The 17305-nt window shown below is 38.4% G+C and overlaps 1 protein-coding gene across 4 annotated transcripts in view; it reads right to left on the reverse strand.

The window, feature by feature from the left end:
* Positions 1-17298, reverse strand: part of CCDC122 (coiled-coil domain containing 122) — a 39127-nt gene extending 21829 nt beyond the window's left edge. Inside the window, exons 1-4 of one of the 4 annotated variants that reach the window (XM_023748328.1) lie at positions 16832-17298; positions 11977-12031; positions 1191-1280; positions 571-686 (exon numbers count right to left, since the gene is read on the reverse strand). In XM_023748328.1, coding sequence (XP_023604096.1) covers positions 571-686; positions 1191-1236 — 162 coding nt within the window. In that variant the 5' untranslated portion in view covers positions 1237-1280; positions 11977-12031; positions 16832-17298. Of the gene's footprint in view, positions 1-570; positions 687-1190; positions 1281-11976; positions 12061-16705 lie in introns of all 4 variants that reach the window. The other 3 variants (XM_006083514.3, XM_023748321.1, XM_023748316.1) reach the window with 3 other exon arrangements.
* Between the last annotated feature and the right edge of the window lie 7 nt (positions 17299-17305).

Below are 17305 nucleotides of genomic sequence, written 5' to 3' on the forward strand. Positions count from 1 at the left end.
TTACAAAGCACATAGTGAAGGTACTATTTCCATTTTGCTTTTTTAGCTATATTAACTGGATATTGTCACCTAATTATGCTATAAGCAAAAACCAAACATGCCTTTGGGATTCCCTGTGGAATTATAAATATATTATGAAATATAAGAAACAGAAATGTTCCTTATCTACTTAAAATGTTCACTGACAACTAGCAACTCACAAGTCATAGCTTTCAAACCACTAGCTTAAAACTTAACCTTCCTTAAATTCAGCATTTTAGGAAAAAATATCAAGTAGAAGTGAATTTGAAATAATTCTATGTGAGACATTGGGTTTCATATGCTCATACTACAGTTGCAATTACACTGTTGAATATTTGTATATTGGGTGTATAAAATCTTCCACAAAATTGGAATACTCAAGTAGATTTCACTTAGGGATAACAGAATAATTAAGAAAGAGGTAAATATAAAAAATACATTTAAAATTGACTAACAAAATTAAGTATCCTCAATAACTTACTTGTTACTAATTTAATATAGTTTTAAAGAAAATAAAGACTCATTTAGAAGACAGTATGAAACAGTTACCTGTAAACGAAACAGAACTTTTTTGTTTTTTTCTATTTCTGATGTTTGTGATTGTTGTTGCTTTGCAACTTGCTCTACAACATCGGTCAATGAAGATGTGTCTTGGTTAGCCAGAGCTAGACAAAGGAATAATGTATATCATAAAAATTTAAATGCAAACAAGTCATGTTTCTTTACTTGAAGTCATTACAAATGTATGTTTTTTCATAAGAAAATTTAGGTTTGCAATTTTCCCTTTCTGACTATAAACAAAACCAAAATCAAAGGCCATCATAAGAGACAATTCAAAATAGCCTACTGCAATGTTGTACCTGTTTCTTTATAGAACAGTATAAATATTTTGATTGTCCCAATTGTTTTTATCCAGACCACTGGCATTCATATTATAATTATACTGCCACCATAGCAACAATATAGCAATTATAGTTGATGACTATTCATTATAGGCCTGCATTTTCAGGTTGTTATACCTTTTCTAAACACTAAATAAGTTTCTTCCTGGAGAAACTTAACAGCTTCCCAGTATCCTAATTTTCTATAAAATTTAACACAATTATCCTATTATGTGCTTTCTTGTTGCTGCTTATCTTTTAATTATTTATTTAAGATTGCTTCATTACCGTCTTCAGGAACTCCTTGACTCTTCCTTTCTTGGTTGACTGACATTCTTCTGTAACTCTTTCCCACTTATGGGTTTACCCTCTTTATTCCTACAAAATAATCAACATAGATAATCTTTCATTTTTCTTTGTTGTTGTTGTTGTTGTTTTTTAGTATATCCTGGTGATCCTGAAAATAAATTAATTGCAAATACCTCATAGGGATGGCAATGATATTTCATCATTAGTTCCAATAATTAAATTACAATGGTTAAGTGAGAGATTTTTGGAAGAAAGCAGAACAGTATTTGAATCTTGGTTCTCCTGCTTTTCAGCTGTTATGATCTTGAGCAAGTTTCTTAACATTTTTGGTCACTGGTGTCTTCATCTGTAAAACCTCATAGGGCTGTTGTAATAATTAAAGTAATATCTATAAAACATGCTCAGCACAGTAACTGACATACTCAGTGAATAATTAATTACTATGGATTAGTAGCTGGTATTTCCAGTACTGTGATGAAATGGATTCTAAAACTATAGCCAGAGTCAGGGAGAAACAGTGCCAAGTTGGATTAGCAATATCTGCCATAGGTATAGGATGTAGAAAATATAGCAATCCTGTCCAGTGCTATTCTGGCCAGAGTAAGCTCTATGAAGCTTCAAAATCATATTTTAATTTCTTCTATATCTAGGATTAACTGATAAGATGAAGGGGTAGATATTTTTCTCCTTGGAAAGATGGAGACAGAGTTCCTACCTCTACCAACACAGAAAATGAAAGCTGAGGTGGCAGTTAGGTGAATCCCCTGTTTCTCTCCCAAATCATAGTGTCATCTCACTGTCAGCATTATTCCCATTAACCCCATTCCATAGAAGCCTAAGGCCCCCAGGTCATTCCTACTTATGAAGACTTGCCCTTATTAGTCTTAGAAAGTCCTCTAATTTGATATGTTACCCACCCCCCAATTCATTTATATACGTCCATTGTGATCCCGGGAACTCCCAGGCCATCTTCGGCAAAATAGGCTACATATTCAACCTCTTCAGTGAACTTCTCCTTCATCTTATTTTCAGTTAGAACTGAAATCCTCAAAGATACTGCTTTCTCATCCTCAAGCCACTAAGTTTGAGGTGAGGCACTTTTTCCTGTTCTCCATTACTACTGCCAAACTATTATCCTCTACTCTCCCTAAAACTACTTAGTTTTTTTGAAGTTCATGCCATCAGGCTATTATATAAGCTCTACCCTTCCTTGCTGGTATCAGTTGACTTCCAGATCTCTACTCCCCACTCCTAGATTATAGCATCTAATTTACTATGCCTCTATTACTACTCCTCTTATTTTCTTTGGGATTTCAACATACAAACAATGGTACTTCTAATAACTTGACCTCTTAGTTCTTTGATATGTACTCTCATCCATCCTTCCCAAACATCCACAGATTATAACTGCACTTCATTCATAATCTCATATTTAAATTATTATTTTTCATTTTCAGCTCATTCCTTCTAGCATTTTGACTATAAGAGCTATTCAACCACAGTGACTCTTCCATATTTTCACACTCCCTCAGCCCATCACGTATTCACTTCACCTTTACCTGGCTTAGATTCCTTAGCATTCTCTTACAGCTCTTTCACTGTCCTATTTCCCTGGAAAAATCCCAACCAGTTGCTTTGCTTATGCTCTATTTAGCTGAAATGCCTATATAAAAATACCTATTTTGTGGTCTCATTTTAAATTCAAAACTATTTGTTTCAAATGGACCATTGATGTTAGGCCATTAGGATTCACCAAGTTTCACAGATATTTATTTCACTCCTCCTCTGTCTTCAAACCTCCCATATCTTTATCTGGTATTGGAATTAGGATAATGTTGGCCTCATAAAAGAAGCTTGGAAGTATTCCTCCCTCTTGGATTTTTTGGAATAGTTTGATGAGGATAGGTGTTAAGTATTTCTTTGAATGTCTGGTAAAACTTCCCCATGAAGACATTCACACCAGGGCTTTTGTTTGCTAGAACTTTTTTTTTTTTTTACTGCTTCAATTTCCTTAGTTGTTATTGGCTTGTTCAGGTTTTCTGATTCTTCCTGATTCAGTTTTGGAAGATTGTATTTTTCTAGGAATTTGTCCATTTCATCCCCATTGTCCAGCTTGTTGGCATATATATGCTAATAGTATTTTCTTACAATCCTTTGTATTTCTGTTATGTCAGTTGTTCCTTCACAACTTTTGTTTCTGATTTTAATTATTTGGGTCCTCTCACTTTGTTTCTTGATGAGTCTGGCTAAAGGCTAATCAATCTTGTTTATCTTTTCAAAGAACCAGCTCTAGGTTTCATGCATCTTTTGTATGTTCTTTTTTTAGTCTCTGTCATTTTTGTCTGCTCTACTCTTTATTATTTCCTTCCTCCTATTTACTCGAGGCTTCTCTTTTTGTTCTCTTTCTAATCCTTTAAGTTTTAGGTTAAATATTTTATTATTAATATTTCTTGTTTGAGGTAGACCTGTAGTGCTATGAACTTCCCTCTCAGGATTGCTTTTACTATGTCCCAGAGATTTTGAGTAGTTGTGCATTCATTTTCATTTGTTTCCAGGAAGTTTTTTGTTTTGTTTTTTAAATATATTTTATGGATTTTTTACAGAGAGGAAGGGAGAGGGATAGAGAGTTAGAAACACTGATGAGAGAGAAACATCAATTCAGCTGCCTCCTGCACACTCCCTACTGGGGATGTGCCCACAACCAAGGTATATGCCCTTGACCGGAATCGAACCTGGGACACTTCAGTCCACAGGCCAACGCTCTATCCACTGAGCCAAACCAGTTAGGACTCCAGGAAGTTTTTCTTTCTTTCTTGATCTCATTAGTAACCCATTCATTGTTTAATAATATGCTATCTAGCTCCATGTGTTAGAATGGTTTTACTGTAGTTGATTTCTAATTTCATCCCATTATGATCTGAGAAGGTACTCGATAAGATTTCAATCTTCCAGAATTCATAGAGATTTGTTTTGTGTCCTAAGATGTGGTCTATCTTTGAGAATGATACAGTGATCCATGTGCACTTGAGAAGAATGTATATTCTGCAGCTTTGGAGTGAAATGTCCTATAAATGACAATTGAATCCATCTTATCCAGTGTGTCATTTAGAGTCACTGTTTCCTTTTTAATTATTTGTCCAGAAGATCCAGTGAAGTCAGCGATGTATTAAAGTCCCCTACTATTACCGTATTGCTGTCGAATTATCTCTTAAAGTTCTCCAGACTTTTTTTTTTTAATATACTTAGGTGCTCCTATATTGGGTGCAGACATGTTTACCAGAGTTATATCCTCTTCCTCGATCAATCCATCCAGAATTATGTAGTGACCTGAATTGTCTCTTGTGATGGCCTTCATTTTGAAGTCTATTTTGTCATATATGAGTAATGCTAACCCTTTTTTTTGTTGTTACATTTGCATGGAAAAGTTTTTTCCATCCCTTTTCTATGATCCTGTGTGAGTCTTTTGTTCTGAGGTGGGTTTCTGGTAGACAGCATATAATTGGGTCATGTTTTTGTATCCATTCAGCTACTCTATATCTTTTAATTGGAGCATTTAATCAATTTACACTTAAGGTTATTATTGATAGGTACTTATTTATTGCCATTTTAATTCTGTATGCCTATGTTTCTCTCTATATTTCTTCTTCTCATTACAGCAGTCCTTTAGCATTTCTTGTAATGCTGTCTTGGTGGTGATGTAGTCCTTTAGCCTTTTTTTTTTTTTTTTTGGTCTGGGAAGCTCTTTATTTCACTATTTTAAATGATAGCATTGCTAGGGATAGTAATCTTGGTTTCAGATCCTTGCTTTCCATTACCTTGAGTATTTCATGCCATTCGCTTCTTGCCTATAGAGATTCTGATGAAAAATCAGGTGTCAGCCTTATGGGAGCTCCTTTGTAGGTAACAGTTTTCTTTTCTCTTGCTGGCTTTAAGATTCTTTGTCTTTAATTTTTGGCATTTTAATTATGATGTGTCTTGGCAAGGGCCTATTTTGGGTTATTCTTTCTTGGGACTCTCTGTGCCTCCTGAACTTGTGTGACTTTTTCCTTCACCAGGATATGGAAGTTTTCTGCCACTGTTTCTTCAATGACGTTATCTATAGGGTGTCCCAAAATTCACGCAAGAAGTAATTTTGATAGAAAACACAGGTTTATAATTAAAAATTGTAAATTTCTTATTGATTCATAAAGTATATAGTATAGGGTTATGTATGGAATAGCACATCGGGAAAATGGCCTCCACAGATTTGCTGGCACATATGCAAAGCCGTGGTCTTCATTGGTCTTCATTGTCCCTGCTCCTGGGCCATAATTGGTACTTGGTAATGCTTGTCAAATTGAAGGGATTGAAATCAAAGGGCAACTGATATTAGAATCTGATTCAATAAACCAAGTAAAATTAGGCTTTTATTTTTGTTGTTGTTGTTGTTATTGCTCACACAAAGTTCAAATCTTGCGTGAATTTTGGGACACCCTGTATTCCTTGCTCACTTTCTTCCCCTTCTGGTACTCTTCTCAATGTGAATATGGTTACATGTCATGTCCCAACGGTCTCTTAAGCTGCCCTCCTTTTTTTAATTGCTTTTTTCTTTTTGGTTCTCTGATTGACTTTTTTTTCTACCCTATCTTCTAATTCACTGATTCAATCCTCTGCTTCCACTAATATGCTGTGTATTCCTTCCACTGTGTTTATTACTGGTATGTCATTCTTCATAGTTACTTTATCTTTTCTCATGTTGTTGAGCATCTTTACCATCATTATTCTGAACTCTGTATCTGATAAATTTCTTATCTTCATTTTATTTAGCTCTTCTTCAGGATAATTCTCTGGTTCTTTAATTTGGTGCTTGTTTTTTGTCTTCCATTTTGGCTGCTTGTTTGGTTTGTGTCTATGTACTAGGTACATCTGCTACACTTCTCAATCTATAGTGCAGTACATTGTCAGACACTGTTTCTGACTGGCCCTAAATAACCTGTTTGGAGTTATCAGCAATCTGTAGCTTGTGGTTCCCTCTGCTGGGGCTGGTGGCTTTGGAAAGCCAAGATGAGCACCAATATCTGCTTTTCCTAACCCTGGGCCCAGACTTTATTCAGGCAAAGACTCAAAGCCTCTGCTTGCAGTCTGACTGTATTCAGTATTGATCAACCTCAGACTATCAACTACAGGTTGGGCGAGAGGTTTTTCCAACATGGTGGTGCACTTGCTTCTACCTGCAGGCTGATTGTTATTTTATATATATATATATCTCAGAGGGGAAGGAAGAGGAAGAGAGAGATAGAAACATCCATGATGAGAGAGAATCATGGATCGGCTGCCTCCTGCAAGCCCCCTACTGGGGATGGAGCCCGAAACCTGGGCATGTGCCCTTGACCAGAATCGAACCTGGAACTTTTCAGTTCGCAGGCTGACGCTCTATCCACTGAGCCAAACCGGCTAGGGCTATTTTCAATCTTTTAATGGGCCTCAAAAACTCCACAGTGTGGGGTAAGAGGTTTTCCAATAGGGTGCAACAACTGCCTTTCCCCCAGGCAAAAACTGCCTGGATAGCAAAAGTCTACCAGAGAAAGTTGTCCTCTACAGCAGTGGTCACCAACCAATGGTCCATGGACCACTGGTGGTCCGTGAGGTCCGGAAGGTTGGTGACCACTGCTCTACAGTATGAGGGAATGACTCAGCACATGAAACCAGGGTGTCTGGCTTCCAAGGTCCAACCCCAGAGCCCCTAATCCTAGCTTCCGTTGACACAGCTCCAGTCCACTCTGCCCTCCCTCTGCTGGATCCCAAGGTGAGTGGCTGTATATGCAATTTTGTCTATTGGCCCTTTAACCAGTTAACTGCCATACGTCCAAAATGGAAACCATCCCCACATGCCATGATATTTTGAATTTAATTAAAAAATCAATTTGCAATGATTATAAAAATAAATATATGACTCACAATTTGGGTGTTCTTGAATATTTTCAGCTGAAAATTCTCACGAAAAATGATTTTAAAGTTGGTCAGGGCTACACCTTAGGGAAAACTTTTTTTTTTTTTATAGATGTGTGTGGCATATGGGGAAGGTCCTCTGCTTACGTCTACAGATGCTTATGGCATACAATGGGTTAAATGTTGCCTGCCTGCATTTCCAGCTGTTTCTCCCTGGCAGACAGCAGCCCTGCTGCTTTTCACAGCCAGATGTTTTATGGGCCTCTTTCTCAGTCTGGTGCTCTGGGCTAGGGAACCCAGCTTGGAGTTTAGACCCCAGAGTTCTCAGTGGGAACCTCCCATAGCTGAGATATCCCTCCAGAACTTCAGCTGCTGTCTGTGGGAGCTTGACCAGCCCTTTCACACCTTCTCACTTCTTCTCAGTCTCTATGCAGTCTTCACTTTCCATCCTTGGTTATCAGGGTTCTCTCCATCTAATCTCCAGTTGGTTATTCAGGATGGTTTTTCTGTGTTTTAGTTTAATTCCATTTTGGTCCTGGGAGCGTGTCAGTATAGCTTCCACTTACTCGGCCACCATGTTGGAATCCACTCATGTTTATTGATGACTCAGGACCAATGCTATTAGCATAGATGTCAACATCAATTATGGTAGATTTCACTGCAAGGTCACTGTAGTGAGTCCCACCTACACTGCCTGGCACCCTGGGACTCGGGGCACCAGGAACCAGCAGAGCAGTGTGGCTTCTACATCATTTCCAGCCTCCTGTCCAGCACAGCTCCTCTTTTGCCTCTCCTTTCACTCTTCATTCCCTGTTTCATCACTACAAACTCCTCAGGCTAGATATTTGGCAGACTTCCCTTCTTGACTACAATTTTTTGCTCCTACCCTGAAGATTACTAGATTACTCATTTCCAAGTACACCATATATTATACATAATGCAAATGGGTCTTAGGGTGCATAACTGTCAAAGATCTGTTGACTTATATTTCTGACAGATTTCACTTTTCCCTCCTCCTCATCATCTAAAACCAAATATAAACTTCTCAGAAATTGTCTCTTGCCCATGGTGAAGTTCCACACAAATGGAAAAACACATTATCTCTGCTAATGTCATTCAGTCTTATACTTTCATTTTTAATGGTGACAATTATACTTTGTAGAATAATTCTGTTTTCAAAGCTGCCAGCTGAAAATGTGATTCAAGCCCTAAATTTATAGAACACCAAAATAGATAGTCCAATTTCCTGATGAGAGATTTTTGGAACTCTCTTCACCCCTAGTTTTTAAAACAAGTTCTTAACAAAGTATCTGTGACCTCTATGTTGTCACAGTCAATGTACAAGTTCAGTCCTCTTCTTTCTTGACCTATCTGCATCATTTGATACATTTGATCATGTCCTTCTTCTTGAGACACCATACTTTTGGTTTCCTTTGCTGGTTCCTCCTTATCTTTCTCATTTATGTTAGAGTGCTCCAGTGCTCAATCCTCAGGCCTCTTCTTTTCCATATGCTCACTCTGCAGTCCGCAGGCCGACGCTCTATCCACTGAGCCAAACCGGTTTCGGCATAACTCCCAAATTTATATCTCTAACCTGAACATCCCTCTTAAGCTCTAGACTGATACCAAACTGCCTACCTGATATCTCCACTTGGATTTCTTATAGTCATTTTAACTTAAATGTTCCAAAGTGAACTCCTGATTTCTCTGTCAACTGCTATCTATCACCACCACAAAATCTGCTTCTTCACAGTCTTCTCCATTTCAGTAAATTATAAGTTCATTTTTCTTGTTCAGGCCCAAAAACTTGGAGATATTGCTAGGGAGGTCTCTAGAAGAGTGTAGAGCCCAGGGCAACTGAATCAGACTTGCTTAAGATAATCTATAATAATAAAAGGATAATATGCTAATTAGACCAGACACCCTTCCAGATGTCCTTCCAGGCATCCTTCCGGACAAAGCCGGGGCCGGAGGGAAGCCAGCCCGGGTCCCAGGTGCCTGCAGGTGGCCGGAGGGAAGCCTGCCCAGGTCCTGGGTGCCAGAGGGAAGCCGGTGCTGGCAGCTGGGGGAAGGAAGGCCTACTCTTGCACAAATTTCATGCATCGGGCCTCTCGTCATAAATAAGAGCTCATTGTTGATCATAGGTCCTTTCAGAAATCCTCCCTAAGTAAGTGGCCAATGATTGCTGCCCCATTTGTCTTACCCAAAGAATGAGCCAGAATCTTGATTCTTTTCTTTCTCTTACAAGCAGCATGTAATTTTTTTGGCAGAACTCATTGTTTCCATCTTTAAGTTACATTGGAATCCAATCATTCCTTACCACTTCCAAATACTATCTTAGTAGAGAAGTCTTCCTTGATAACCCTCTCTAAAGCATTACCTTCCCTCCTTTATCCTCCATTTCCTTACTCTGCCTTGCTTTTTCCTTAATAGTATTTATTACCACTGATATCTTATACATTTATTTCTTTTCTTCCTTCATTTACTAACATAAGCTCCATGAGGGCAGAGACCCAGAACAATACCTTACACATAATAGGTATCTAACTGTACTCTATCTCCATTCCAGTTCAATACTACTGATAATGCTCCTAAAATCCTGTTCTGATCATGTCAACATTGCAACCAATCTTTCAGCTCTCTGTAGATGGCCTCTTCTTTAAGAAGTTGTTCTTGATCTTGCTAGGTGGATATGATTTCTCTTCTCTCTCTCTCTCTCTCTCTCTCGCGTAATTTTTTCTATATATGTATTAAATTTTGATTTATAAGAGTATAGAGTAAGACAGAATAGTCTTAAATCCAGGTTGTGCCATTTACTATTTTATTAGGTAAATTATCCTTAGATTTCTTATCTGTAAATGGGAACAACACCATACTTGCCTTGTTAGGATTATTGTGAGGACTAAATGAAATAATATATGTAAAGCATTTAGAAAACTGCTGCTGCTCAACAAATTTTTATTCTTACTATTTCCATTATTTTATACTATATTTCTCAATTAGACTAAGCTCCAGAAAGGCAAATACAAAGTCTGATTTATTTTTGTGTTCTCTAAAGTATTTGATAAATAAACCTAAAAAATAAAATAAGATTCATACAATAAAAAATAAAGTAACTGGTACTTCTTGATCTATATTTCGAAAGCAACATAAATTGTCCTAGCTGGTTTGATTCAGTGGATAGAGCTGAGGACTGAGCGGTGCCGGGTTCGATTTCGGTCAAGGGCACATGCCTGGGTTGAGGGCTCGATCCCTAATAGGGGGCATGCAGGAGGCAGCCGATCAGTGATTCTCTCTCATCATTGATATTTCTATCTCTCTCTCCCTCTCTGAAATCAATAAAAATATTTTTTTTAGAAATTAAAGCAACATAAATTGAAGAACTCTTGGGGTGATATTTATTTAAACCAACTATTCATGAAAAAACATCTGCTTTGAAATAGGGAAAGTTTTAGTTCTTTTCTGGATTTCTATTGTAGATTAGACAAAATGTAAAAATGAAAACAAACTACTGCCATCTATTGATAATTCATTATAATAGTATAAATCAATTAAAACAAGAGTTTAGAGACTAACTAGGATGGCATCAGTTACTCTCTCATTGAAACCACATATGTGGATGCATATTTTATGTGAGGCATCATGGGGAATACAAAGATGAATTAAGTGACTGATTCCAAAATAAACAAACACGCAATACCTAACTTACTTGATAGTTAACTATCCAAACATTAAATATAAAACAAAATCGTTTAAAAAAAGTTTCAACTAAAAAAGCTTTACAGAAAACAATGCAATGGAAACACCGTAATAAACAACCATTCTATATTAATTATAGTAACCAGCACTCTTTTAAGTGCTTTTATATGGATTATCTTTTTTCCCCCTCAGAGCGATCCTACAAGCTAGGTTTTATTTTTACCTATATTTTGTAGATGAGAAAACTACAACTTGGAGAAATTAGGAAATATGCCAAAGGTCACATATCAAACAAGTAGGAAGGATGGAATTTGAAGCAATTAGGGTCCAAATTAACATTTACTAGGTACTTAATATGTAATAAAGTACTATAATAAGCATGATTTGTACATGATCTCATTTGAATTTATGAGATAAGCTCCTATACTTGGACCTTGGGAGGATATTTTAAAAAGGCCATTGTTCCAGCTTTTGTAAACTCATCATCTGGTACATCCCTCCAAGTTAATGAGCAAAATAAAGCAAGTCTGTCAAACTCCACTGGGGCTTTTGAGAGCTTTTGGCTTAGAAGAATTAAGAAGAGGCAATTGTATGTGTGCACCCATGTCACATAGGCACCATTTTCCATTTTGAATAAAAAAAGCTGGTGTGTGAACCTACTAGGTAGTGTAAGTAGTTAAATTTGTAATTTCACCCTACACCTTTTAGACTGGATATTTTATTAAAAAACAAGCCAAGAAAAATTGTGTAGATAATTTTCACATAAGTGTGAATTGTTTTTGTTTTCTAAGTGGGAGGGGGAGTTTAATATTAGGGCTGACGTTCGACTAGGTAAGCTACAAAAATTAATCTGGGGAAAGATGAGATAAAAGCTGTTCCTGGTATCAAAGGAATTTATTAGTATGGTTTATTTTTATAATGCGCATGATAAAATAAGATCAGCACAGATCAATTTCAACAAATAAAGAGACATAAGGGGGAAAATGTGACATACTGCACAAATGCGTAATAATCAATAATACATACTTCAGGTAAAAAAGATTGTATGTCTTTTCAACCTCATATTTTCAAGAAATTATAACATCATCAGAGTCATCCAAAAGGCGTTAATTGAATCATTTAAAAAAAAATTGCATACCTGTTATATATCAATGTCTTAGAATCCACTGAAATGGGATTATTCTCTTCTTTGACTAGGAAATGAGATTAAAGTTTCAGAGTGCTGAAAACAGAAAGAAACCAGAGGATTTGCAGTATTCCTTAATATCCTATCATAGACAATATTTATACATTACCCATGTTGCTTATAACTTTCTACCAAAGATGAGATTTCTCTGAATGTACTGATAATACTGGACTACAAAAACATCTTGTTTTGGGAAGAAGACATACAAGAACTGGTGTGTACCTTGAATCCAGGCTTTAACAAATATCTAGGCTACTGTTTGAAAAATTATAGCTCTTTGGTGAAATGTAGTCATAACCTACCTGCTTGTCTCATTCAGGAGAGTAAGGGCAAAGGTCTTTTTTAACTCTATAAATAATCAAGCATGACTTCTAAAACAAGAGGAGCTTGTAATGGGTTCAAAGATGCTCCCCAGAAATATGTTCATGTCCTAATCCCCAGAAACCGTGAATGTGATCTTATTTGGAAAAGGGTCTTTGCAGATTAAGGATCTCAAAATGATATCGTCTTGGATTTAGAGTGGGCCCCAAAGTAATTGGCTGATGAGAGATTTTAAATATAAAAATATATATTTAAAATAAATATAAAAATATTTATTTTACATATTATAAAAATATTTTTAAAATAATATAAAAAATATTATTTTAAATAATATAAAAATAGAACTATGACCCACACCCTGAAGCAACCAACCCAGGAAACCTCCACTCACCCATCTATCATCTAAAGTAACCAGCACAAGAAGCCATTTTGTTAATCTGTAAATCGGATTTGTAGGAAGACCACAATCTCTAATAACGATTGAGAAAACGAAACAACCCCTCTAACAGTTGGCTCCAAATGGCCAGTGCTTGATTAATAACTGACAGCTTCCCTAATTTTTGTCCCCACTTCCACCTTGGGATCAACCAGACAAAAACAAATATGTATCCTTAACCAATCATATAGGACCTCCTGCTTTTAGTTAGTCCACCTACAGCTTACCACCTCCAATCAGGGCATACTTGAAGACTTGAAGATTTCCCTTTTTCCACTATAAAGCTTTCCCAGTTCTCTGTCTGCCTTTGAGTCTCTGCCAAAATGTAAGTGATGGTGGCTCCAGCAAGCTGTGAATTAATAACTTTTGTTCTTATATGGTGGGCCTTTCTTTATTTCCATACTCATCTCCTTATTCATTCAAGAAAAATAGAGGGGGATTTGATACTCAGACACACAGGAAAGTAGACCATGTAAGGATGAAGCCATAGAGCCCTAAGTCATGGAGCCACCAGAAACTAGAAGAAGCACGGAAACCTTTGAAGGGATCAGGGTCCTGACAACACCTTGATTTGAGACTACTGCCTCCATAACTATGAGAGAATACATTTTTATCATTTACAGCCAACTAATCTGAGGTAATTTGTTATGGCAACTTTAGGAAAATAACAGAGCTTGTAACAAAAAAATTTGCATGTTATATGTCTTTTTCTGGAAGTACCCATAGACCTTAATGTAAATGGCTTAAAAACAACTGTTTAGATTTTTTAAATTCCACTTCTCGTGAGATTTACATGGTAATATGAGAATGTCTGGGGATTTCCCTAATAGTTCCCCGTAACAGCCAGGCACTATCTCTGCCATCGAAGTGCTCTAAGTCTCTATGAAGGAGACAGACACATAGTCAAATAATTAAAATGTAGGAGGTAAGGGAAATACTAAGTCTAATAACAATCTCTAACCAATTAACTCATTCCATTTATTTTATAAATCATAAGCTGCTAATTCCCATATTATACTTAATGCTAAATGGTTAAGAAGGTCCTTTGTGGAGAGTCTGCCCAGTTCTGCTCCTAACCAATTGATTTGTACACTCTGAGGGGTTACTTGTGTTTTTCCCAAACCTGTTTATGTCAGTTGTACTTATTACTGTGCTTTCACAATTTAATTAAATGTTATAGAAACCAATGAAATAGTGTGGAAATAAAGTTTGTTGTTTCTTTAAAATCTATGTTTAATATTTTGGCAACACCCAATAAAGGTGAGTTTTTTGAATGTTAGATACTATGAAAGATTATAAAAAAGAGATCTTACTCAGCTTCACAAGTGTCTTTAAGGTATTTTCCTCTTAAAGGAAGAAAATCTTGGGATAGCTTAACTGATGGTTTAGAGCAGCCGTGGGCAAACTACGGCCCGTTTGAAATGAATAAAACTAAAAAAAAAAAAAAGACCGTACCCTTTTATGTAATGATGTTTACTTTGAATTTATATTAGTTCACACAAACACTCCATCCATGCTTTTGTTCCGGCCCTCCGGTCCAGTTTAAGAACCCATTGTGGCCCTCGAGTCAAAAAGTTTTCCCACCCCTGGTTTAGAGGCATAGTTTACGCAAGAGATACAATGCAGAACTCTATTCAGCAGGCCATGTATAAAGAAAAGGCCTTGGCTTTCTCAATCTAGTGACAAATGAGCAAACAGTTGTTTTAGGATAAAACAAAATATTTACGGTATTTATGTTATACTTTCTCATGACTCTCTGGTTTGACTGACTTCCTTTTAAACAGATTTATTTAGACATAATTTATAAACCAGCATGTTTATCCTTACAAAAGATAGTGTACAATTCAGTGTTTAATTTTTTTTTTCAATTTATTGCTTGGCTATAGGCCCATGCCACATCTATGAGAGGGCTTCTTCTGGATGAACAAAATGCTAAAGAAGCAATTGATTCCACTTGGTGAGGAAACGGGAATTCAAGGAAGGTTATGTTTGAACTTGAAGGGTCTTGAACAAGTAACAGTTAAGTACGTGGAGGGAACCAATGGGGGGAGGGACATCTGTAATACTTTCAACAATAAAGATAAATTTTTAAAAAAGAGAGAGAAGAGTATTTTAAGTGAAGAAATAGCATATGTAAAGGGTGAAATCATGTGGCCCTCCCAAGGAACAGCCTTGAGTTTGAGTGGCTTGGGAATGGGGAAGTTGTTTTTTCAAAACTAATTATGCATATGAATCATCTGTAGAGATTAAAACAAAAGAAAGCAAAATATGCCTAGACTTGACCACCAGAGATTGTTTCAAATGTATATCTGGAGTGGAGTCCCTGGATTTATATATTTATTTACTGATTGATTGATTGTTAATCCTCACCAGAGGATCCTCACCAGAGGGTATTTTTTTCCATTGATTTTTAGAGTGGAAGGGAGAGGAAGAGACAGAGAGAGAAACACTGATGTGAGAGAGACATATAGATTGGTTGCCTCCTGCCTGCACACTGACCAGGGCCAGGGATTGGGCCAGCAACCGAGCTTGACCCGAATCATACCCAGGACCCTTCAGTCCATGGGCCAATAATCCAACCACTGAGCCAAACCAGCTAGGGCTGGATTTATTTTTTTAAAGTTCTACTTGTCATTCTGATGTGCAGCCAGGATTGAGAACCATGGCAGTTGGTGACTGGAGATGAGGTAAGAGAGTGTTAGAAGATGAGCAGTAGGACCAGATGAAAGGAAACAGTATGTCAATAAAATAGAATGACAAATTCTCTCTTCCCTGACAGCTTCTCTACATTGAAATGTTTAAAAAAAAAATCTGTCACTATTGTAACATGAAAGAAAATTAATTCCCACCATTGTCTATAAAAACGGATAAATGTGTTAAACTGGCTTTGTAACTAAAAGACTGTGGGGCGCGGGTATAGTGCTTTGGACAGGTTCAAGCCTTGGACTGAGAGGGCACAGTCCTCTCATTGCCACGTGCAAGTCCCAGCTTGCAGGGCAGAGCCTTCCCAGCACAATTATAGCCAACAGCTATAGTTGTAAGCTTGAATCTGGTCCAAACACGTGCCCCCACGTGCCTGAGTGATAAGAGTTCAGGTGCATGTAGTTGAGTAGGATTGAAACCAATGAGAATGCTGTAAACATCTTGGTCACACCCCTACTTGCCTTGTGGCATCTGCTGTAAAATAAAGACACGGGTCCTGAGACCCAGCTCATTCTCTTGTCTTTCTAAGCCTTTCGCCACCCTCACTCAGGGTCACTGAACCAGGCTGAGCTGGCGTGGCACATAAGGCGCCCTGGGGCTGAGTATGCCATGGCCATGCTGGCTCACCACAAAAGACCTCCTATTCTGGGTTAGTGATCCCATTCTCTAATCGGGTCGCCACCCCTTTGGGGGTCGAACGACCCTTTCACAGGGGTCGCCTAAGACAATCGGAAAACACATAAATAATTACATATTGTTTTTGTGATTAATCACTGCTTTAATTATGTTCAATTTGTAACAATGAAATTGGGGGTCACCACAACATGAGGAACTGTATTAAAGGGTCGGGCATTGGGAAGGTTGAGAACCACTGAAATAGAAGCACTTGCCCCCTCCAAATGCTGTTCTCAACTCCCAGATATGCAAGATTCTTTCTCCTTCAGGTAAAGCTTCTCCGGCCCTTATCACCTGAGCGACTATAAAATAAAAGGCATCTCTGCCTCCCATCATGACCAGTTCCACTGAAAATATCCTTTCTCCTACTCTTTACCACAGCATCCGTCTTCCACATCATATGTTTAATTTAAAAAAAATAAACGGATGTTATACTCTTTGGGGGCTGATAGGGTATGCTAACTTGCACCTTTATCACAATTTTAATGGTTAGTAGCTTCTAATTTTCTACTAGCGGCACATATTTTTATTTATTTTAATCCTCACCTGAGGATATGTCCTCATTGATTTTTAGAGAGGAAGGGAGAGGGAGACAGAGAAACATCCACGTGAGACAGAAACGCCAATGGGCAGCTGCCTCCCGCCCACCCCGACCAGGATCCAACCCAAGACCTGGAGGCGCCCGCACCGCTGCCACCGGCGGCGCTTTTGAAAGGCGAGCGGGGCCCCCACCGGCTGGGGGGGGAGCCGCGCGGTGCAGGTCCGGGCGAGAGCGGCGGAGGACGGTCCAATCCACCAACTCGGTTCTGAAAATAAAAACAGGAAACAAAAATCCCCCTTAGGAGGCCCATGACTTAAACCTGAACAAAACAGACTGCCTGCCAGGCGCTCAGGCCGCGGGGCCTCGGGCCTGGGCTCTGGCGGCTACCGGGGTCCCGTCCCCCCTGGACCGAAGGGCGGACGCGGGGAGGGCGGCCCGCGCCGAGCGGAGTCAGCGCGACGGGATCCGGGACCCGCCGCCCGCCGCCCGCCTGGCTCCGGCGCAAGGGCCGTCTGCGTTCTGGTTCCTGTTCCTCTTCCCTCCATGGGGCCGCGGGGAGCGGGCTCGATGGGCCGCCTTCACCGGAACTGCTGACACCCCCCCCC

The sequence above is a fragment of the Myotis lucifugus genome, unplaced genomic scaffold, assembly GCF_000147115.1.
Source record: "Myotis lucifugus unplaced genomic scaffold, Myoluc2.0 scaffold_7, whole genome shotgun sequence".
NCBI classification, from domain to species: Eukaryota; Metazoa; Chordata; class Mammalia; order Chiroptera; family Vespertilionidae; genus Myotis; species Myotis lucifugus.